Source organism: Leiobunum rupestre, chromosome 1 (assembly GCF_980474605.1).
Source record: "Leiobunum rupestre chromosome 1, qqLeiRupe1.1.hap1, whole genome shotgun sequence".
Taxonomy (NCBI): domain Eukaryota; kingdom Metazoa; phylum Arthropoda; class Arachnida; order Opiliones; family Sclerosomatidae; genus Leiobunum; species Leiobunum rupestre.
The window spans coordinates 22011883-22036948 of NC_143384.1; the positions used below are offsets into that span (position 1 = coordinate 22011883).

At 35.4% G+C, this 25066-nt stretch overlaps 1 protein-coding gene across 1 annotated transcript; it reads left to right on the plus strand.

Annotated features, from left to right (window-relative positions):
- The first annotated feature begins 2806 nt into the window (after positions 1 to 2806).
- Positions 2807 to 4943, plus strand: LOC149961354 (death-associated inhibitor of apoptosis 2-like). Its single transcript, XM_090170535.1, has 4 exons — positions 2807 to 2866; positions 3416 to 3456; positions 3918 to 3979; positions 4263 to 4943. The coding sequence occupies exon 4, from the start codon at positions 4270 to 4272 to the stop codon at positions 4633 to 4635; it is 366 nt and encodes a 121-aa protein (XP_090026661.1). The 5' UTR covers positions 2807 to 2866; positions 3416 to 3456; positions 3918 to 3979; positions 4263 to 4269; the 3' UTR covers positions 4636 to 4943.
- Positions 4944 to 25066: the final 20123 nt, after the last annotated feature.

Here is a 25066-nt window from a genome sequence, read left to right on the forward strand (position 1 = left end):
TGAGCAATTTTTTTTTACTCGTAGAATTTCATAGTACCAAAAACCATGGCGCCATCTAGACTTTGAAATAATCCTTAATTAAATATATTGATAAAAGAGCTCTAGTGATGACACTTCCCCCTATTTCCCGTGACGTACCGATTCTCACGTGACTTTCATTTTTCTGTGTGTGCGCGCCCGATTAATAAGATAACTGAACTTTGAGCAATGGGTTTTTTAACGTAGAATTTCATAGTACCAAAAATTCTCAATAGGTGCTCATGACGTACCTATTCTCACGTGACTCGTTCGTTTTTACCTCTCCGAGGGGTCAAAGTTCCCTAGGAGGGGTTATACAAGGATTCTATATTTTTTGAAGGATAGGAAGTTATGGCGCTTTCGCGCCGGGAAGAAAACGCGCGACTGCGCATTAGCTCCTTCCAAAAATTAACCAGCCAAGGTCAAATATCGCTACTGTGAAAGCGCCAAAGCCCATTTCGCCGTTGAACGATTTGGCCTTGGGGGTGAGTAAAAGCGGTAAAAGTGACGTCACTCTTTTGTAAAACTCCACGCTCTTCCCGCCAGGCCGTTTATACAGGGGAACCTAGTCACTTCCTGTCCTTCTAAAAATATAGAATCCTTGGGTTATACAACCACCGTGTCTGTCTGTGGGTCTGTCTGTCAGGCCTGCGAACGCGTTCGCATTTTCGGTGCAAAGTGTAATCACTGCGTTCGCAGTTTCTCGAAGGGTTGGCAAAACCACCGTGTGACGGTGAGCGTTAACGGATTCATTTGCGGTTTGGTTTGGATGGTGTTTTTTCGCTCACCGTCGTGACGGTTTGGTGTATTACGTTTTTGTAATGTTTATGCGTAGGTTGTGAGTGTTGAATTTGTTGTATTTGTGTTCTGATGGTTGTGCATGTTGAGTCTGTTGTGTTTATATGGGCGTTTTCTCTCCAACTTCTTCTTAATGACTTTGGGACGGACCGAGTGCTGAGTGTAATGCTACCTCTCAACGTCCAATGGCAGGGTTTCCACCACTTGTACACGGTATTCGTCTTAGTATCAATTTGCGATCGTATCGGGCGGGATTTGAACCCGAGACTTCCTGCTTGACAGGCGGACGTTCTACCACAGAACCACCGACACTTGTTACGCCTTATTGAAAATTAGACCTTCAGCTTTATCGGAAGCGTATTTAATAGAGTACGAAATTTTGGTTTAATTGATATAGAATTGAAATTGAAATTATTGCATCGAAGAAATTCTAATTTAGCGTTTCTCTATTGATTAAAAACAAATGCGCCACCCAGGTTTCGAACCCAGACCATTCGGTTTGGCAGTCGAGCGCTCTTCCACAGAACCACCGATAGCTGCTTAGGTTCACCGAAATTAAGACACGCATCGTAAGCATAATAGGTAATAAAGTCTTTTTTATTAATGAATTTATGAAGGCCTAATCTGGTTTTTTTACGAATGAAATTTTAAAGGTTAAATCTTGTTTTAGCGCAGTCAGCCGAGATAAGAGGGTTAAAGGGTAGACCCTGTGGGTGGTCCACTTTGTTAGTTTTTTGTTATTTATTTACGGGTATTATTAACGACCTATATATAGTTGTGTTAATTCAAAGACGATAATTCAACGTTTATTGCTTTAAGAGCTGGCGGTTAGTCAAGTGGCTCTCTGTGCTTTGTTGATGGTAAGGTTTTTGCTTCTTGTAAATATATTTGGTGTGGATATTTGGATATCTACGATTTCTAACGCAGTCAATGATTTCCTGGGTGTGCGAGTCATTATATGATATTGGAAATTGGACGGCATTGGTCTTTTTCATGCGGTATGTGTCACAACGTCAACTGGAAGTCTACGAGTGTTGAAATAAAATGAGCGTTAAAGATGCGGCAAGTATTTCGTAAGCGAGAAAAATACAATTACCATCTGTAGATATTTCTTTCATTAAAATCTGCTTAGTATTATATTCAACTGATAAGCATGTACTGTAAAAAGGGTTAAATTCAATTGTGCATTGTTTTCGTAAGTCTAACTCGCTGTTGTAACTACTTAATTTATAATATTCTGAATAAATTAAACTCGATTGTTTCGTCTCAATTATTTAAATTAAAATTAAAATTTTATACCGGGCAGGGTTTGAAACGAGAATACGTTTTTCGTAAATAACTCTGAATTGCGGAGATATCTTTGGGGGTCGTGTCGAGAAATTAATACCACTAGGGACCATTCTTCCAAGGAGAGGTAAATTTTGGCTTGCCAACTTGTTCCGTACGCGCTCGTACGAATGATAAGATAACTGAACTTTGACTTAGCGATATCTTTGTTTTATTTGACTCTACAATCGGAATGGTTTGAGTACAAATTATTTTCTTGCGCCATGTTTTTCTGTACATTTTCAATCTTCTGGAGCGTTCGCTTATACAAAGTGAGTTTTGTTCATGAATGTTTTTTTTTTATTGTATTAGACAGTATTTGAACGTAAAAATATTATACTAAGTATGCTTAATTTAGGCTTACCCATCTGGAATCTGAATTATGGTAAAAAAAATGAATTTTAGTATTTTGCTTTTTAGGCAAAAATTAATGAAATAATTATCATATAGAAGAAGTGTATAAGACAAACTAGGCTTAGTGGATTACACATTAGGTAGAATTAGGTCTAGGGTTAAACATATGAGAAAAATTATTTGAACTACTATAATTAAAGCAGACCAAAGACGTATTTTAGTTTAGTAACTTTTTAGTTAGTCATAGGATTACTGTATTGAGATTTCTTTTTTTTTCCTCCAAATATTCAAATGTGTAAAATTATGACGTCCAACAATGTTTTATCAAATATTCAAGTGGTCAATCTTCTGGAGCGTTCGTTTATACAAAGTGAGTTTTTTTATTGTATTAGACAGTATTGGAACTTTAGGACATATTATACTAAATATGCTTAATTTAGGCCAACCAGGTAGGAATCTGAATTAGAGTAGGGCAAAGATTAGCGTAGAAAGTAATTTACTATTTGGTTTTTGTATTAGACTATATATTTTAGACAATTAGCTTATTGAAAAAAAGCGTTTAAAATGAGAATGGTATTTTGAAAACGTTTCTACCGTAAAATTGTAACTTTTTCACTGTAGGTCGCAAAATGGTATTAAAAGTATACTAATTTAATGTAAATTTCTATTAATTGTATTGTTTTCTACTATATGATTTCATCAAAAGCTCTTGAGAGGAATCTACAATGGGATTTTTTCAAGTGGGTTAATTATGTGACGTCCAACAATAGGTTCCACTTTAGATATTAAACTGGGTTAATTATGTGACGTCAACAAAGGGTTTTTTCAAGTGGGTAAAATTATGTGACGTCAATGAGTATCATTAGTTGCAGATTTGATCACGTGATAATTATTAGTTCGGAAATATCTCGTTCAATAGGATCTCATCTGGGTGACGTCAGCAGCAGACGAATTTTGGAGGTAATCCAACAATTCTTTTAAACCGTTTTCTCGATCGAGACCCCATTGGGCTTAGATATTATAAATTCCGGTGTAATATTTTTTATACATGTAGAATTTCATAGTACCAAATATTCTCGATAGGGGCTCGTGACGTACCGATTCTCATGTGACTCGTTCATTTTTATGTGCGCGAGCACGTTTAATAAGATAACTGAACTTTGAGAGAACTTTGAGCAATGGGTTTTTTCCACACGATAATAGGTTCAGAAAAGTCTCGTTAGAGGTCCTCTTCCTGATAAACCGTCAGTGGGGGTTTTTTTTCCACTGGTACTTAAGATATGACGTCAGTGTAGTCATGGGAATCAATTCTTAGTTTCAGTTTCGATATCTCAAGTCTTATGTACACGTCACATAGCGTTCTTTCTTTCACTCATTGGGAATAGTCATTAAAGGTCACGCAGTTTTTGTTCCGTTTTCAGCCGTTCGTCAGCTCTATTTTACGGCATAGGCTTAAGGAATTCCGACCGTCAAAGAGAAAAAAGTAAGTTTCTATTTTATTATATTTAAATATTAGACAGAAAATTAGGCCTAAATTAGGTCCTGTATAGGGTAAGATTAGCGTAGAAAGTAAGTTACTATTTTTATTTTGTAGTAAACTATATTTTAGGCATATTTAAAACAATTTGGATATTGAAAAAACGTTTATATTGAGAATTTTAGCGTAGAAATTTAACCATATTGATAAAATTTGGTTTAGTAGGCTTAGTGATAAATGTAGGTTTAGAGAATGTATCATTTGAAATTATAGAACATATTGTATCTAGATCAACTATGGAAAATAAAACGTATCGACTTGAAACGTTTCGTCACTGGAAAAACCCGAACGTCACTAAAGATAAACTAGCGAAGGCTGGATTCTACTATATTCAACGGGGAGATGATGTACGATGTTACAAGTGCCATGGAGTCTTAGGAAACTGGGAATCAGGAGACGTACCAGAACTTGAACACGCCATTTCCTTCCCACGCTGTCCGTCAAGGGATAATTCACCCTCGGAAAAAAAGTATCTCTCGCAAGAATGGGACATTCTACCTACGCCAAAAGCAACTACTGGCATCGATAAAAGCTTCTCACCTGTACCTGAAGAAGACGACGTTTGTGACTGTCCCTCGTATGTCAGACGATACTGCTGTTAGACACTACAAATACGTAAGTTAGAACTTTAAATTTGGGGATGGGTGGAAAAAATTACGGCTCTTCGTTTTTCCAACTGCATTTCTGATGTACCCAAAAATGGACCAAATGTACCCTATAAACGACCAAAGTCACCATTTTCGGCCCTATGTACCCCATTTCGCACCAAAAGTACCCCAAACTGGACGTTTTAGCTTTAATGTAATGTTAAACTCCCATAGAGATTCCCCTAAAAAAAAACAATTTGCGGTCCAATTTTGGGTACATAAAGTATTTCGGTGAGGTAAAACTAATTCTGGCAAACTGCTGTGATTTATAGCGAATGGGAGAAAAACCGATTTCTAGCTATTGGGAGCGATAGTGGATATTTTAGATTTCAGGAATTATTGAAATTAGCAGCGCTTAAGAAAATATGGGTAACGATGTTTTCATTGTGTAATGTACAAGATAACCACTTAATGGAATATCTGATAGTACCGACTAAAATGTAAACAAAGTTCTAAAATAAAAATTAATTAAATTTAAATAACTTGTTATTATTAATTATATTCTAGAAATTAGAAATTATGGTTAACGGGGGTGAACAAAGAGGATGGGGAAGCAGAGAGAGAGAGTCTACTGATTACGGACTTAGGATTGAGAGATAATAATTATGGTTAACGGGGCGGGGCGAGGGGGCGTGCAGAGAGAATATAGCGATTATAATCTGGATAATGAGGTAGCTCGGGGAATACAGATTCTGGAGAATTAAAAATCTTGCTGTTACAGTCTGGTTAACGAAGATAACAGCGCTGAAAAAAACGTTCTGGGTAGCAGAGAGAGTCTACTGATTGCGGTACTGTTAACGAAGATAACAGCGCTGGGAAAACTATCTGGTTAACGGGGGGGGGAGCAGAGAGAATCTTGCTGTTACCGGCTGGTTAATGAGATATCAGACTGATTATCTCATTAACCAAACGGTAACACTTCTCTCTCGTGTATATAGAAGTATTTGGCACATTGACTGATGTTTAAGGGTAAACCTTTCTGGTTTAAGAAGAACGCGTTAATTCTCTGCATTAGTTAATTTATTTGAAAAATATTCGTTGTTATAGTGTTAATATAGTGGTTGTTACCGCTGGCAATTTGTGAGTGGTTGTTGGGAGTTTGAAGTTTTTAGTACCCACTATATTACCTAAAGTAATGAAATTTAAGTAGGTCCTGGAATTAGTGAGGGAGAGCGGTTATCGGCGGCCTGAAACACCGATCGCTTTGGTGTGAGACGAACAGACTCTAACGCTTTCTCTGATCTCTTTTAATATTGTTATTAACGGAAAAAAAGTCCCTTTTGAAAAGGTTTATCACGAGATACTAATTTTAAAACGTCTTGTCTCGAGCTACAGCAATTGACCGATTTCAAAATTACCTTATAGCGCGTGACAGTACCTTTACCTTGTGAGGTATAGCAGGCATATTTACTTGCTTTTAAACCCTAACATGGCGGCGTATTTTCACGCGCAAAATGAATTTTAAGATCCACCAATTCGTATCTGACAATATAAATAAAACTCTTCTTAACGAAACACGAAAATATTAGACAAAGTTTCCAAGCAATTGAACTTATGTACAGTTTTCTCTTTCCTATTCTATAATATTCTACACTTATATTTATATTTACAAATGCTACGAATAAACGTTTATACTACAATTTTACTACTTTACTATTTGTTTTCTAATAACTTTACGATATTAATTTTCTCCTGATACTGGATATATATTTTTTATTTTACAGTGGTAAACCGTGTCATAAAAGTTTCCCATAAAAACCTTTGGTCCGTGAATTATGTGACTGTTACTTTCTAAGTTCTAAATTAATTGTGTTATATGCTATTCTCAAATCTTTTAATTTGTTTTTGTTTTTGTACCCCATGCACTGTTTAAATTTTTTTAAATTAAATTGAACCTTTTCACTTAACATGGCTCAAGGAATAAATTATGTCAACATCTTATAGTTTGAAAATTTTGTTTTCGTGTCAACAAACAAAACGTACACGTTTTAACCTTGACTTTAAAATTAATTGAAAAATGTTCCTCGGTGTAACAACGACCTCAAATGACATTTAATATGTATATTCAAGACTGAGATTAGTTCCAGTCAATTTAATATACAGGGTGTTTCAAAAAGTTATGCAAAATGTTTAAAGAGATTTAGGGAGTGAGTGGAGAAGTATGCCTGTTTTTCCCATTTTCCTACGATAAGTTAAAAGGGCGCCAGAGAGCTTCAAAGTGTGGCCTTCTAGCCCCTGGAAGTAAGGTGCAACAAGCGCAGAACCAAATAGCAGGGAAATGCAATTTCAGGGGTACAATAAATTTTGCGAATGCGTGGGAATTGATATAAATAACTAAAAGCAAATGAGTAAATAAGAAATGTGGAAAAAGTTTAATTAAAAACAGACGAACGAGTAGGATCTAGGTCCATGACGACTTTAAATACTGTTTAAGTTTACTTTTTTTCACTGGTTACCTCGATTTGATTGCAAAGTCCTTTTTTTACCTATCACCTGAACTCAAACCTTAATGTTTGCATTTTCCTGCTGCTTGGATTTGCACACATTGCAGCCTACTTCCAGGGGCTAGTAGGCCACACTTTGAAGCTCTCTGGCGCTCTTTTAACTTATCATAGGAAAATACGTAAATAACACGCTTACTTCTCAACTCACCCCCGACAACTCCGTAAATTTTTTCCCCACAACCTTTGAAATACCTTGTATATACTTCAACTTACCAGTGTCTAAATTGGCCCTTTTCGTGTACGAATTTTAGATTTATTTCCACTGCAATTTGAAATTTATTTGATTTATTTGGAAACTGTCCAGTTCAAATGATATTATATTTCAATTTCATTTATATCTTTAATCTTTGAGCTGCCTACGTATCTAATATCTATGGGAAATTTTAGTTTTTGTTTACTTTTTTTATATTAATGAGAGTTTTTAAGCCTACAACCTGAGCAATGGAACGAAGACCCAAGGTACATCGAAGGGAAAACATGTGTTTTAAACCGGTCAGTTGTAGGGATGCAACGGTTCCACTTTTTTGGACTATCTCGGTTCCGGGTCCGGTTTCGGTTCTAAAATTTTCGCTTTATCGGTTCCGGTTACGGTTCTTCAATTTTTACTTTATCGGTTCCGGTTTCGGTTCCGGTTATCAAAATTTAGAACCGATCGGTTCCGGTTCCTAAACTGTTCTTATACGGTTCCAGTGTGTTTATTATTAATTAAATAAAGTTCAATACATAAGCAATTCAAATGCAATTTAGAGAAATAAAATCCACCACATTTATTTATTTAGAATATAAAATTTGTTTCTGGTAAATTATTTAAAAAATAATAGCTTTTTTCAGTGGCGTAGCTAAGGGTTCGGAGCCCTCCCGCGAAACTGTTTTCGGGGCCCCTTATAATCATTGAGGTTTTTCAAGGAGGGGGGGGGGGGAGGACTTCCCTTCATTGGTATCGGGTTACGCATTCCGCGTAGCTACTCTTGCGAGTCGCGACTATCGCCAGGTACAATTATTATAACAAAAGAAGTACTTCGAACTGAAAAAAAAAAGGTTAGAGCTCGTTATAGCTGCAGCCCTAAAGGGACTATTTATTTTGTTAAGGTTTGGAAATTTTTGTAATTGTTGTACCATTAAACTTTTAATATTTTTTTCAATTTTATTGTTGATTAATATGTCAAATTCATGGAAATAGTATTAAAAAATAATCCTGTGAACAACAGAATGACGTCATTCAGCCTTTCAAATCACAGTCCACTGCTCCTCCAATTTTTAACACCAAATCTTTGATCAAATTTTGCCCACAAAGGTATCCATATTTATATTTATTTTCTTATAAATATTAAATCTTTTAACCATGGTTTATTATAAATTGTTAAATTTTAAAAAAGCTGCTACTTCATGACTTAGAAAAAAAACTTTATTTTATTCGGAGCTTTCGGACCGTGGTCCTTCTTCAGCGAGTGACTGTAACAGTCATGAAGTAGCAGCTTTTTTAAAATTCAACAATTTATTTTCTTCCCTACACATTTAACTTTAAAATTTTAAAATTTATTATTATTATTTTATTTTTTGTTGCAGATTACTGCAATAAATAAATAAATAAATAAATAAAATAATTTATAATTTCGGGCAGCGTTGAAAAGTATCCTATACAATTCAACGGGTTTTAAGGCGGAGGGAAATATACTCCGCGGCTGGTTCTGGTCAGCCTTGGAAATAAGGTTTCTTTCTTAACTGGTCCTTATGACCAGTGCCCCCGGCTTATGAATTATTAAACTGCTCTGATATAAAATGTTCTAATGTCATTTTATGGCCTAAAAAACCTATACTATGTTTAGAAGTTAGATTATGTTGGTAACATTATTTTTTAACGAAATGGGAAAATCAAAACTTTTAGAAACCTTGAATTAATAAACTGGTCATCTATTTTTGTAATTCTTTCAAATTAATAAACTGGACACGGTGACCAGTGATCCCACAAATTTTGAATAAATTAACTGGTCTGAGCAATTAATAAACTGGTCTTCGACCACCTGACAACCGTTATTTACAAGGCTAGATCTGGTAGAATTTGGAAGACTGGAGTTCAGACTCCCAAGCTCATTCAGAATCAAGATCTCGATGACTCATTGTAAAAATTTAAAAATTGATTTTTACTATTCTCTCGTAACGAACTCACGTAAGCTCATTTAGCTATTTCGATTGTTCAGTAAAGTAGGGTAGAAATGAAATCTACTGTTTGAAAATTCCAGAGTTTCACCGTTTCAAGATGAGGCGGGTGTAGAAGTTATGTACTTTCAAGTTTTAGAAAGATAATATTTTCCCTCCCGGTCCTCATTTCATTGAAGAAGGCGGAATTTTAGTTGAGTATATCGTTCGAAATGTATTCTACATAATTTTGTTAATGTAAAAGTTGCAATTTTAGATTTTCTAAACCAAAACTTCCCAGGCCAGTGATTAAAGTATGTAAACAAATTAACCTTACCTTACAAACTTGAAATTTAAACTTTTAACAGCAAAGACAACTTACTTATTAATATACCGCGTTTAACGAATAACGATCTCCTATAAAACACCTGTCTCGATTCTTTTCAAAATTCAGTAAAGTAGGACTCCCAACTCTATGTTACTTTCACTATGTACGTTGTTGGGATATTTATGCAACGGTTATTTCTGTTGTATTTATAAAGTTTGGGCTCGCCTGTTGCTAGTACCCGGCCTTTCGGCATAGAAATCTAAATAAATATTTGAAGCAAGCAAAGCATTAACTTGAGCTGATAAGAGGAAAAACAACGCGCGGTTGCACTGCACACAGCCCCATAGGCTATTTGTTTGTGGGGGTGTTATCTACGCCACTGACTTTCCCGCCGTTTCTCCTTTCAGTTGGTTCCGAAAGGGGTCGTGAATTTTTTCTGCCCCACACGGATGGCATCATGGCACACTAGTAGCACTACATTCGGGAAATTATGCCGAGCTGCCGACTGAAGAAAACAAAACTAAAACTATCGCGGATTGCCAGTTTACAAAGCAAACATTTTGTGGATGAGTCACTAGCCCATTGTCAATTGGGAATGCGTAAGGCGGTGTCATTGACACTTACGTAGAAACGCAAATAGCGGATAAAGATGGGCTTATATGAAAACAAATAATAGTAAATTAGTAAGTTTAAGTTCTAAATTTCAACATGCGCTCAATGGTGGTAAAAAAGTTATAGAACCGTTTAAAAACCGTTAATAATAATAAAAAAAACTCGGTTTCGGTTCCGGTTTCGGTTATCATTTTTTTACAAATATCGGTTCCGGTTCCGGATACGGTTATCAAATTTTGTTATTATCGGTTCCGGTTTCGGTTCCGGTTCCTAGAATTTACCCGGTTCTTCTCGGTTCCGGTTATCCGTTGCATCCCTAGTCAGTTGTAAATGATGCTGCTGAAAGAGGTGTAAAATTATTCGAAGAATACAACTCATTACAATTTTTACCTCAAGTAGTGGAAGCAAATCTGAAAGTTGTTCCAACAAAGGCGACAAAAAGGGCGGTGATCGACAGTATCAAGCGATCAACTTCTTCTTAATAGTTCTTTCTATAAAATATTTACGGTTACCCAACTTGTTTGAGATGGGTCCCGCTACGTCACGAAAACGTCATTTTCTAGGGGAGTGGGGGGAGATTTTTTTGGCCTAGGGAAACACGTGTTAGCAGCCTCTAGTGGCTCGAGTAAGAGAGCTACACGTCGTATCTGATTGCCATAATATTAATTAAAAAAGAGTCAGTCGGTTATTTAATTAGAATATAATATAAATATTCAAACGCTTTGACTACCCACTTGTATTTGACTATACTATTTAATGTCCAGTAAAAATATTAAAGGGTGACTTGGTTTCTAAACAGATTTGGAAATTCTAGTTATATTTGGTGAACCACATACATATTAGGACAGCTAAATCTAAATTGGGTGTTAAATAAATCCATTAAAAAGTTTAAACAACACAGATAACGGCGTGACGGAGTCAAGTCTTGTCTCGAAGAGCCCAAGGTGGGGTAGTTTTCAACCCAAGTTTTGGAAGTTTTCAACGGAAGTTTTTAATCTCAAGCTGGGGTTAATAAAATTTCAACCTAAAGATTTGCATGTTTAACCTTTAATGAGTTAATTCCAAACAACCCGAATTTTGGGTTGGGAAAATACGGATCAGGTTTGGAATGAATGTTAACCCATTTTGGGTTGAAAACAACCGAACCTTTTTAAAAATGTATACTCATGCACCAATTAACCAGGCCAACTGATTTAAAGGCATAACAGTCGTTCGGTGACTTGGGGATTAGCCTAACTAGCTGACAACCCACTGCGTGAGCTCGGGCAAACACACCTTTTATGCTTTACCAAGAATATTTGTTTTATTTAAGTATACGATTTTTTATTTTTTGTCTAAATACCTGGGAAATGCACGTGGAACGCTAGATTGATATATCCAGGTAAACACTACTATTGTTAATTCAAGCAGCAACTGAACTCTTCAAACGCGATTGAAGCGTGACTCAGTGACGTTATGCCTTCCTAATTTCGTGCCTGAGGAAAATTTAAGCGTGATTTCAACATTATAATTCTTCCGAAGTTTACTTAATAACTTATATCAATTTTTTATGACCAGATATTTATTAAAATTAAGGAAAATGTTCTCAATTATTGTAAATAATTTTGCCCAGAGCTAAGAAGTGCTTATTAGTCCAATGTATAAAGACCAATTACTATCGTTACTTTGGAAGGAAAATAACCCAGATTTCTGTATTGAAAGAAAATAACTAGGTTTCCCATGGAAGATTAAAAACCACGAAAGAGCTAACCAGATGGCACCCGGTTTCCCGTTACATCGTAGCTGCTCCCCAATAACGTTAAAGCCAAGAGTTTCCCATAAATTTTGAAGATTTTAAAAACAATAATTTTAAAACTAACAAGTCGGCCCAGGCCGTAACATTAGTTCCACATCAGTGTATTAGAGTGGACAAACCTATACACCCTTAGTAGACACAGGTAGGCAAACTAATACAAAAGCTAATGAGGCTACGTGATTTATTATCGTTTGATAAATAAATTGCCACCCTAAGTTAAAGAGTGGATGCCGCGCACCATCAGCTGACTCGGGTGGTCAAACTAATAAAAAAGCTGTTGAGCCCATGTGATTTCCTATTGTTTGATATAAAATTCAGCATCCTATGTTAAAGAGTGGCCAAAGAGTGAAATCAACTTTTTTTCCAGTAAATCTCCCTTTACGGGCGGTTGGTCGGAGGGGGAGAAATTACTGTACCCCGCTATTATGAAAGCCTTATTAAAGGCAACAGCCATTCTCGGTATAAATAATGGAAGGTCGTACAGATAAGAAGAGTTTTAATCCTGATTGACAGTTCCCAATTTTTCACCACCCAAACGAAACGCGTACGTTTCTCGGATACTATTGTATACGTTCTACCGTACGAAGACCGTGTAAATTACAAATTAAGAAATAAACATCATTTTAATACGCTTATTAGATTTAAATTTGAACCATTAATTTCCCCGGTATTATTTTCCTAGTGAGGGCTCCCTCTCCGAAATACTTCATGTACCCAAAATTGGACGGCAAGTTTCTTCTTCTTAGGGGAATCTTTATGGGAGTCCAGTTTAGTGTACTTTTGGTCCGAAATAGGGTACATAGGGCCGGTAATGGTGACTTTGGTCGCTTTTAGGGTAATTTTGGTCCATTTTTGGTTACATCCGAAAAGCAGTTGGAAAAACGAAGAGCCGTAATTCTACCACTCCTCCACCCCAATATCTATAATTCCAAGCAATGCTTTTTCCCTGTTACTATGATTTTCCAATCCTCTCGATAATTTAGTGGATACAAGGTTAAATCAAATTAATGTGAAAAAAATGGATTGAAGGTGTGGAATAAGTAAACGTTATCTGAAACACTCCGGTAAAACGGTATATATTATTCCTTGCGAGGATAGAGTTCACTACGATATAAGAAATAAACATTATTTTAATTTGCAAATTAAATTAAAATTTGAACTGTTAATTTCGCAAGTATTATTTAAATGGTAAAGAGGTTACAAGGAGACTGTGTGAGCTTACGTTACAGTGTTCCCATTGTTAATAATTCTTGCGCAATGTAATAGTATAAATAGCCGAGAAATCCTGATCGAAAAAACATTCAAACGCATTCAAAGATGATACCAACAAGCTATACGTAAGTATATTTTCATTAGAGATTATATTTTCCGAAACCGTACTTGAGTGAATGTACTAAAATTTATTTTTATAGGAATACAAAATCTATTGTTATTGACTTCGAATTTCTATCGGAAAAGTATCGGGTGACGATACATTGGATACTGTTTCCATACCATCCTCGTTGTGGTCGTCATCGTCGCTTAACATGGTACTTACCCATTCCGTCGTTAAAGGAACCTTCCGTACAACCATTTTTCCAGTTCTATTGAAAATTGAAATTTACACCATCCTGGAGCCCTTTTAATACGCGTTGAGTATGGATGAAGGGTTTTGCCCTTAGTTGTAAAAACAACACCCTCAAAGGTTAAGTAGTAAGAAATACCCTAATGACACCTTGTATTTTCCGTGATTTACGAGCCGTATATACTAAAAATAGTGTGAAACCAAAATTCGTAGAGTAAATCTACTGTTGTGAAAAAAACATGAACAAGAGGAGATGGGTAGTGAAAAGTTTTATTAATGTATTTTGGGGTAATCCTTAGTAGAAACCACTCTCATCACACATCTCCAACCTTTTACCCTTTATGTCAATCATCAAGACACGTGCGCTTTGGAGAAAATTCAAGTGTCGCAGGGGTGGGGGAGTTGGTTTTTATTTTAAAAAATCCCTCAATATATCTCCAGATAATAATCTTTGTTATTACAACAAAGACATAGAAGCTTATACAGTCACTCTACAAGCCTTTCACGGTACTATATCGACCGCATAAATCAGACTTCAACAGTTTTTTAAATTACATTAATATATAATATTAACGACAAGCCCACCGATAACGAAAAAATAATAGCAGCAGATTTCTATGTAAATTTCCTAGAAAATACTAACTGGACTAACTCCGTAGTGGACCTCTTCCAAAGTCACAACCTAAATCTAGGCACTCAAATACCTGTATAAACAATAAATTACTCCTGCCTAAGCATATTTTGAAAAAATAATTATTGACTATTACAACAGCTCTTTTGAATTTATCAAATGCTAATCATTCTTGGTTAACAGCTAACCTCAAAAAAATAATAAAACATGAAAATAAATTGTTAAAACCCTCTAAAAAAGCTCCAACGCGAGATCATATAAATACCTATCGATCTTATCCTAATTTTTCTAACAACGCGCTCAAAAATGGTAGAAACTCATATTTCATGAAAATATTTGAAGTTGCTGGGTCCTATAAACAAAAATGGCAATTAGTTAATCTATTAAATAGAAATCCACCTCGCACTAATAGAATTCCTATACCCCAGACAGCTTAAATACATATTTTACTACTGATTCAAGTTTACTAAACCCAGACACTATATCTACCCTAAATGTTCATATACCAATGTAAGAAATCGATCAACCTGAACTTCTTCAAATTATTAACTCGTTATCGTCTACCTCACCAGGTTAAGACAGTATTAGCCCGAAAACAATTAAATTTGCCACTCTCTATTTTTACTGAATCTATCCTTTTCTTCAGAAAAATTACAAAAAAAATTAATTATTCCAATCTACAAAAAAGGGCGATAGTTTAGACCCAAAAAACTACAGACCAATTTCGCATTTATCATTTTTTGCAAAGATTTTCGATAAAGCTTTTCATTGTAACGTAACTTTTACACGAAACCTTCTATTCGCAATAAAGGGTTGATCGCACCATGGCTAACTAGTAACTTACCTATTCTGCCGTTACAATTAAGTTCTTCCCGGGTGAAACGCGTATCGTTCACTATTGGAGATAGCGTAGCTGCTGGTCTAGGAAATGGTACTCTTACAATTATCATTAAATTTAGATTTAAATGGTTTTACCTGGGTTTAATAAGGCGAAACAAACCGTAATTAAACACTCAAACATAAAATAAATAACACAACATGCAAAACTTCCCGTACATGAATTCCCACAATATTTACATTATAAGTCAACGGTTTTTATACCTAGTCATCAGTCCCCTCGCATTGGTTCACTGCGGCAACGCACTCCTTGGAGATCTTGTTGTTGGAGACCGAGCACAACTGATATTAGACCACTTACACTGTTAAAAAAATATTGATTGAAGACCAAATTGGGTTTTAAAATTTTTGTCCAAAATCGAAACCCTAATACGTTTTAAATCAGACTTTTGTCGGTAACGAAACGTTTAAATGTAAAACATTTGTAGAAATGGACTAATTAAAGCCTCTTATAATGTTTAAAAATACACCATAAATATAGCCACGAAAGACCATTAATGGCTCACTTCCAAATATAGAGGTTTCACTTAAAACCATTTCCCAGTCATTAAATGCAAGGATGGTTTATTACTAGACCAACGAAGTGTTGTTTTCAAACTAATTTATGAACATATTTTATAAATCAGTCTTTATTTAAACCATATCTATACAGTTTTTGGTTTAGTTCGAGAGCCTTAAACGACTTGGATAAGACCATTGTTGGTATAATAAAGGTTTTCTTAATTAAGGTAAAAACCTGCGCATGCGTAAGGGTGGGCCAGTGCCCGACCCGATATTGACTGAGGGGGCAAAATTTTAGGAAAGTACGGCTTCAAAAATGAAAAAGATGGGAAAAATCGCTTAAAGAGAATTAAAAACCGTTCTGGCAGACTGGTTATGTTGCTCGTTTTATATTTACCCTAGGCATCTCGATTACTTCGGCTGGATGAAAATGCCGTTAATTGTTTTTTCACATTCCTAAAACGTTAACGTATAGTATAGTAATACGGGTAAATAAATGTTCAATAATTGTTTACATAAATATTGCAAGGAACTCACACTTCAAATCTATAATTAATAAAACTAGTTACGTTAAGTATAAAATAGTATTTACTTTTAGGTAAATCATGATAACCCCATTTTAAGAAAAGTCAAATTGTTGTATTATAGGGGGTGCCAGGATAAGAGGCTCAAAATCATATGGTTCTTCGTCATGACTGAAAACGCTGCGCCCGCCTCTTTTCCCTAAACGTTGTTAATGCAACTCCATTTAGTGAAGAGTTCAGTAGAAGAATGCCAAAATCACAAATATGGCCGCTAATAAAGTTCACACAATTTAATATTAGGCTATCAAGAAGCGGTTATTATTATTATTATATGTTTTATTGCGCTTGTCAAGTTAATGTACCGTCACGGATGATGTTTCACTTCAAAAAGCCCTGAACATAAGGGTAAATACGACGGGGCACCCTGTTTTTAAGTATAGGATGAACTGAACTTCTACGTGTTTCGTGACGAATGAGCTAAGTATAAACAAGTTCAGCAAGCGTACATGTAGCTTATTTTATAGCAAGGCGTATTAAAAATGCAAAACAAAATTAAATTTGACGCGTTTTTTCTATTTAAAAAACCTGTTTTCCCAGCCCTACGGACATTTAAGTTCTCACCCCTCCTGAACATTTGTGAAATAACGTCGTTAATGCGCTTATTAAGTTAATGTGCATAGGGTGATTATAAAAAAACATCGCACTTCTTCTATGAGAATTGGCTTTCAACATATTTTTTTCAAATTGAAACATGTTAAGCTAGATAAAAGGAGCCAAATTGTCCATTGCTATTTTTCCCAAGCAACTATAGTTTGTCCAGTATCAGCGGTCAAAAGTGGACAAAACTTAGTATAGTCTATTTGTTAAAAGATGTCACGTTCGTGTCGCTAGTCCGGGCTCACTATCAATTGAGTTTTCTTGCGAAACTTTTTACACCTCTACTTCATTATTATTTCTTTTCTCGCAACTTATTATTCGTTGAATTATCGTATTTGGAATTAATTATTGTTCAATATTTTATGAGCAATAATACAATAAAACATAACATAAATATTTAAGAAGTCAGAATATATATGATTAACCGTTTCGTTGAACACTCGCTGATAGGAAAGAAACAGTCACACCACAACAGATCAAACACTTATTTATCGATTTTAGTCACACAGTCGTCTAAAGTCACGGTCACACGATAGTTAAAACTGAATATTTAACTATTTATTTACTGAGTTCGTTCATCGCGCGATCAGAACGACGCCAAATGCGACGCTCTGTTTTGGCATGGAAGAAAGACATGGAAGGTCAACTCCGCCGATTATTTGTCAAGTGAGTGGTAGCACTGCGAGACATAAGTGCTTCGTAAATTGCCTAGATGGCACTAGTGTTTCACAGAAAAAAAATCGTCAGCTTTCTAAATGCGTAACATTTGATTGCTTATAAAGTAAAATTTGTCTGCTTAAAGACGACTGATTTTAAGAGAATTTGCTTTAAATTCAGTATAAAAACAATATTTCATATTGAATTTCATGCAATAATTTATTTATATATTAAATTTTGACAAATAAAACGAAAACAAACCCATGCGATCGGCCAAGGCTTCGCTTAAACCCTATTTTTAAAATTATTAATACCTTCGAGGAGACTTTGGGAATCCAAAAAAAAAAGAAATCCCTGGGTTTCTTCTTCCTTGACCGTTCTTGCAATCAACGTAAGAAAATTTTGTCCCGCCATGATACTGCAAACATTTCCATTCTTGGTCACTGACAGCGGCCATAGCCCAACACTCATATTCCAGCGCGGCTCGTGAAAGTGCTTCGTAAATTGCCTAGATGGCGATACTTTGATAGCTCAAAACCTAAGTCAGTCCTCCTTGTCTATTCCTCCATGGTTTTGGGAAGCACCACGAATATTGGCCAACGTAGTTTAATGATAATAGTAAGTAATGACTAACGTAGTTTAATGATAATAGTAAGTAATGACTAAACGCAAAATTTAACCATGGTTAATTTAAACTAGTAAATAGTAAGTAATATACTATAGAGACAGAAACTTCATGGTTTAAAACAAACTTTTATTAAAAAGATTATTGGGGAAGCTTTTCGAGCCCCCTCGCTCCTTTTCAACCCAGATAGAAATGGCGAAAAAATCCAAATACAAAAGCGTAAAAAGTCATAACCTGGGCGGCGCGCGTAATCGGATCATACAGAAATATAAATTACTTGATCAAAACGTTTTACGAATAATTTTGAGAGCTTTATCTATTGAATAAAAGTTATCCATCACCGACCTCAAAGGTGATATCGCCTTAGATAGAACACCCGATATGTTCGCGAATTCCGACAACGACCATAATTTCAAACTATGTTTTTTATATTTTTTATTTCTTTCTTTTATTTTGTTTAATTATATATATTTAAAATTGAAGCTGAAACAAATTTTAAAATTACTTTGGTTTCCCATAAGACATGCTGAACACATATCAGTCGACTATATCTATCTCAACAAGCTTATAACAAACGTTACCATTTTCAACTGTTAAAATGGTTAAAATAACATAAAATCTGAAGTTTCTATACAGATGTTTCAACTCCTACAGTTAGCGTCACTTTAAACAATATTTATTGTACATTTATTATTTTATTTAATCATTTATTTATAATAGCATAGAATAGAATAGTAAAAGTCATAACCTGGGCGGCGCACGTGCGCGGATTTCCCGGGGGGACGCGGTCTGGAGCTCGGATTTCCCCTGGGGGGGGGGGGGGCGGTCTGGGGCGCGTCGCGGTTAATTTAAAATTCAAATGAAAACATAGATTTAAGTGTTTTGCGCGGTTAATTTGAATTTGAAACATGGATTTGAGTGTTTTGACGTCATAGAATATTCGTTGTTAAAGTAACGTAGAATGGAAATATTTTTAAACTTCATTTTAATATCATTGTAGTACTTAAATATGCTTGGCACTTGAACCTATATCACGAGTATTTCTTAAAACGAATATACATCTAAACTCTACTTTTAACGCAACAAAATACAATTCCGATATTCAAATATTTAAAAATACTTAATGAAAAGAGACTTTAAGCGGTTTTAAAATTCACAATATATTTATTTAAAAAATCCAACGTTTCGGAGGAACTGTTCCTCCTTCTTCAGGGATTTTTACAAGTCTGACAGTACAATGGTAAAACTTTGGGACGAAAAAATATTTACGCGCTTTATACATATAGTGGGGCTACTGTTCTTAAGCCGCGAGCGTTTTTTCTCTAAGGCGAGTCGACCGTCGAATGGTTATATGAGCAACGGGTTCGATATCTTCGTTCGCGCGCGAGGCTACTATTGTCGGAATGGGGGGATTCTGCGAGAGGAGGAATTGGTTTGTTGTTGTGTGGGAGCGGGTGAGCACCATAAAAACATTTAAAAGGTGAAGAAAACGTGGATCCGTTAAAGGGACCATCGTCACGGTTTAAACATTGCGCAGAGAAATGGGCGATGGCATTGCCCAATGTAATAATCACCACGATCACAGGAGATTTTATAAATGATGGCCTTGTCGAGGATGGTAGTTGGTTCTTTGTTATTACATAATAAAGCTGACAATTTGGGTGGTGGGAGATAAATAGGAACGAGACCTACTGATTTAAGATTTTTGGCTATTTTTTGGAGATAAACCAGGATAAAAGGGGATACATGCTGGGGTGATTGAAGGAGGAACAGTTCCTCCGAAACGTTGGATTTTTTAAATAAATATATTAAGAATTTTAAAAACGTTTAAAGTCTCTTTTCATTTGGTTTTTCACAATGTGTTTCTCTTTACTTCTAAAAATACTTAAATAAGTTAGTTTGTATGAAATACTTACTAATAACTGAAAGATGGACTTTAGAGCGGATAAGATTTGTAAATATCATTTCGAAACTAATAATTTTCACTTAAGTCAAACAATTACATTTTTAAAAATGAAAGAAGTTAAACAATATAAATATATTCAGAAAGATCTTATAAAAACACTAAAATTATAATAAAATGAAAAACTCTTTATTCAACTTTAATACGTTACGCTATTTAAGAAACGTAATTTTAGAAAACAGAAATAACGTAAAACCAATGTGATGAAAAAGTAACAAAAATAATATTAAAACGAATTATATTTTCTTACACACGATTTTGCGGTACCACACAGCGATTTTGTGAGATTTCACAACGGCGCAATTATTAGGGTCACGGTGAAAATGACAATGTTTAGGAGCATTTATACAAAGAATGGTAGATAATTTAGGACAGTCTAAATCCTCGACGTTCTTGACGTTAAGACCTATGAAATCCGATAAAACTTTGGCCGTTACTAAACCTTTACAAAAAAAACGTGAACCGTTGTTCTTTTATATCATATGCAACTGTTGATAAATACTTAGAGTTTCCCATTGTGAAAGGGAATCCAAAAATAGGAATCACTTCAATTTAAATGCTTTTTTAAGTTCCATATTGAGGACGACCAACCATAGAGGACGTAATAACCACCGCTACAGTTTTAAAGGCCTCGAAGCCGAAAAGGGGGGAGAGTGGTGGATATTAGTATATACGCAATGTTAAGTTAAAAGGAACCACCTATGGAATGCATTGTAAAGGATGATAAAATTAGTAAATAAGTAGATTAGTCCATTATGAAAAGGGATAATAAAGCTAAACCCTAAAAAAATTTGTAGAAATTTAAAAACTATTTCATTAATTATAACCAGAAGTATCGTCTAAACTCTGAAAACTACCCTCTAAATAGCGGTTGAAAAATTTATTCGGAAATACCATAGGGAAATCACCCAAAACATGAAGGGAAATCACCCAAGACATGAAGGGAAATAACAATTAATTGATCACTGATGTCGTTTCTAATATTTCTTCAGCTTTTAAAGAAAAAAAAGAGATACTCGATAATGGTAAACTAGTCTATATTTAAATTTAAAGTGCGTTTTAAATTGAAGTAATTCTTATTTTGGATTCCACTTTCATAATGGGAAAAGTGTCTTTCTCAAATGTTGTAATTGTACTAATAGATAAGATTGTTAGAACTATTTTAATCTATAAGATAGAATCGATCAGTACTTTGCGAGTATAAAAAGAGGGACTCGGTCAAATGGAAATATTTTTAAACTTCATTTTAATATCATTAGCGTGTAAGTGGTCCATGCACCCAAAATTGAACCGCAAGTTCAGATATGCAAATACATAGAAAATACTATAAAAACATCTTAACTCTACTTTTAATACATCAAATAATTCCGATATTCAAATATTTCAAAATACTCAATGTACTAAGTTACGTTTAAAAGAACCTTTCGTAAACACGAATTCATCCAAATGTTAAACATAGATTCCAGACTAGATGGTGTATGTATGATGGGTAAGACTCTTGTCAGAAAGATGAATTCTGCTTTTAATACGTTAAAATACATTTCGAATATACAAATATAGTTTTCGCATTTTAAATTTAAATATAGACTATTTTACCAGTCTCGAGTATCTTGCATATTGAAATTGTTACGCATACGTGGTTACCGTTTAATTTTGGAATATATCACCAAGCTAAACATATAAAAATTGATAAAAACTCACATGTCTACGTACTCATCCGAGAACATCGGAGATGGATTTCTAGTGGACATGGTTGGATACAAAAAAACAGAGTTGTGATGTCTTAGGAACCAAGTCCCCCCGGGTTTTTATACCCAAAGGAACCCACTATACACTTTGGCACCCCCATACGTAGGGCCATTTGGGATGTAAAAACAAAAATCTATGAGAATCCTCCATAGTTTAAACTGAAATAGTTAAGAGGATCTATTCCCGCTACTAGTTTATGGGCCTTCATAAAATTCTACGCGCAAAAACATTCTTTTATAACCATTTTCGACAAAACGTTTGTCCCCCAAAAATATCATAACAATACTCCCAAATTGAAGCGTCTTTTTTAAAAGTTTTTGATTATATAACTGTCACCTTTTTTACGACTACCATCCTTCTACGCGAAGAAAAACAATCGCTTTTTATAACCATTTCGGCGCGAAAAAATCACCCTATTTTAACAATACCCGAACCTTCAATTTGACGCGTCATGTTAAATACCCGACAATTCAGGAGTCGCGCGTGGATACGGAATCACGTGTACAATTACAATACTTGAGAATGATACGTTTCTCATACTAAAACTTTAGCTATAGCGAGGGGGGACACCCGCTGCGTATTTTACGCACGTAGCTCCCCTTAAGGTGGAATCCTTTGGGCCACACCGCTCGAGTCTTAATTGAACGATGTCGGCCCCCGGTCTTTTTCTTCTTTGGGAAAATGTTTTATGGTCCGCCTCGGGCACCCCCTTTTTTTGTCAACCCTAAGCGAACCGTTTTTATAATACATTCGACTCTTTTTCCAAAACAACACTTTTAGCTAGCGAGGGGGGACACACGCTGCGTATTTTACGCACGTGGCTAAGGGCAATTCACTACCCTTTGCCCCTTAGGGGGGATATTCCGCAAGACGGATAGCTTTGCACGTAGTAAAAGTGTTTGAAAATAATGTTACAAGGGGAAAGTGTTTGTCGGCGAAAATAGTTGCGAATAGATACACAAAATGCTAGACCTATTGAACTACTTGGATTTATTACATAACATCAACAAAGATTCCACTCGCACGTGGAGAAAACCGTTTGACAGAGACGGATAGGTTTTGACAAGTGTTTGAGAAATAATGAGGTCTCGACATATTGCCCTATAGGTAAGTAGGCAAGTTACTCGGGTTTATAGCTGTCTGTTTGCATAAAATCATGTCAGATGATTCCACCCACCCTACCTAATAGCGACGCTAAATGGGAGATCCTTCAACTATCGAATTTTTAGACGTTCTTTTATATATTAGACAGAAAATTAAGCCCAAATTAGGTCTTGTAGCGGTAAGATTAGCGTAGAAAGTAAGGTACTATTTTTATTTTGTAGTAAACTATATATATTTGAGACAATTTTCCAAAACAATTTGCATATTGAAAAAAGCGTTTATATAGAGAATTTTAGCGTAGAAATTTTACCAAATTGATAAAATTGGGATTAGTGGGCTTAGTGAATGTATCATTTGAAACTATAAAACGTATTTTGTCTAGATCAACTATGGAAAATGAATCGTATTCCTGATTACGTCATCAAATTATTATCTAGGATTACCCAGAACCTCGCTGAAATAGACAGTCAAATACGATGTCCATTTTAATTTTTTTTGACTCGTAAAAAGAAAAATAATTTCTGTAATATATCATCTTATAAAACTTTGTGTAAAAATAAATATTTTTATTATCTTATAAATCTGACTCGTTATTTCTCATTGCTCGCGTCATTTTTTAGGTTACGTAATTAATAGTTCATTGTGTCCATTCATTCGCCCAAGTTGGAAAAATATTATAAACATAATTTAGAATTTTAAAAGTGTAAAAATATTAAGTGTCAATTTTCCAATGTAAAAATTACATTATACGGTCACCCTTTAAAAAAAAATAACAATGTATTCAATATAAAAACGTATATTCACATTTTCTTTACATCGGTTTTAATATTATGAATTTGATTAGTTTTACAATATTCTTGAAAATAAATCAGAGCAGCCATTTCCTTTTCAGTCGGCGTTTTTAATTCGGCTGTAGTTAACTCGGTTGATTCCATTGTGGCACCGCGCTTTTTACATCCCACAATAAGTTCGTTAAGATAATCGATAATTTTATCATCTGACATTTCCTCGTCCTCCGTGTAATTGAGAGATTCACTCGCATCACAATCACACGCCAGATCCGAATCTTCTTTCATTGTATTACACGATAAATGAGTCATTAAATGTTGTTTGAAACCTCTCACGGACCGGTATATTTCAGCGCATATCCAGCATTTCTTTGATACCCTATGCGGAGACATCTTCCTCTTTCCCATAGAGGCTGGCTTATGAAACCCACAACGCGTCTACGTAATCTTTACGCTTCATGGTGTAGATTGCGTCATCTTTAGTGGGTCATTTTTTAGATTACGTTATTTTGTAGATTACGTCATTTTTGGGGTTAGACCCACGAAATATTATTCCGCAGCTCAAAGAGAATCGGGATGGCTAGTCACGAGGATCTCAACACCGTAACCGGTCGGCTAGAAACGTTCAAGCAATGGGACAACGTACACGTGAAAAAAGAAGATTTGGCCCACGCCGGACTTTTCGCTGTAGACTCGGAGGGCATAGTCGAATCAAAGAGTATAAAAACTACGTAACCTAGAGATATAATGACGGTCGAAAGCAGTAAAGGAAGTTGTAGCAACCGGGGGAGGAGGCACTCAGTGAATTTGCACTTCAAATTTCGGTACCGCAGCGCCACTACGGCAGTTTGTAGTACAATGAATAATAATACCGGAGAAAAATGACCGTTACGGTGTTGCGGAGGTGCTAAATTTGACATTTTGGATATTTAATTGTCTAATATCTGTCAATTCAAAAAAGTGACAGTAATTGGTTACTGTTTCGTGATTTTTTTAGTTAGAATTTGTGGATTCGTTGTTTCGGTGTTTATTTTCAAAAAGTGAAGAATAAGGCGTTTGTTCTCTAACGTTGCCAAGTTCTAAAGGTAGCCAAGTCCTTAAGGAATTTTCAAGAATGTTGAACTAAATCAAAATGATTGCCACTTAAAACTGCCGTAGTGGCGCTGCGGTACCGAAATTTGAAGTGCAAATTCACTGAGTGCCTTCCCCCGCGGTTGCTACAACTTCCTTTACTGTTTTCGACCGTCATTATATCTCTAGGTTACGTAGTTTTTATACTCTTTGGTCGAATGCTACCTCTGACATGGGCAGTTAGGCAGTTGGGAAACCGGCGACGTACCCCAAGCGGAAC

Coding starts and splice junctions, on each gene's coding strand:
- LOC149961354 (XM_090170535.1), top strand. CDS start 4,270: ATGGAAAATAAAACGTATCGACTTGAAACGTTTCGTCACTGGAAAAAC.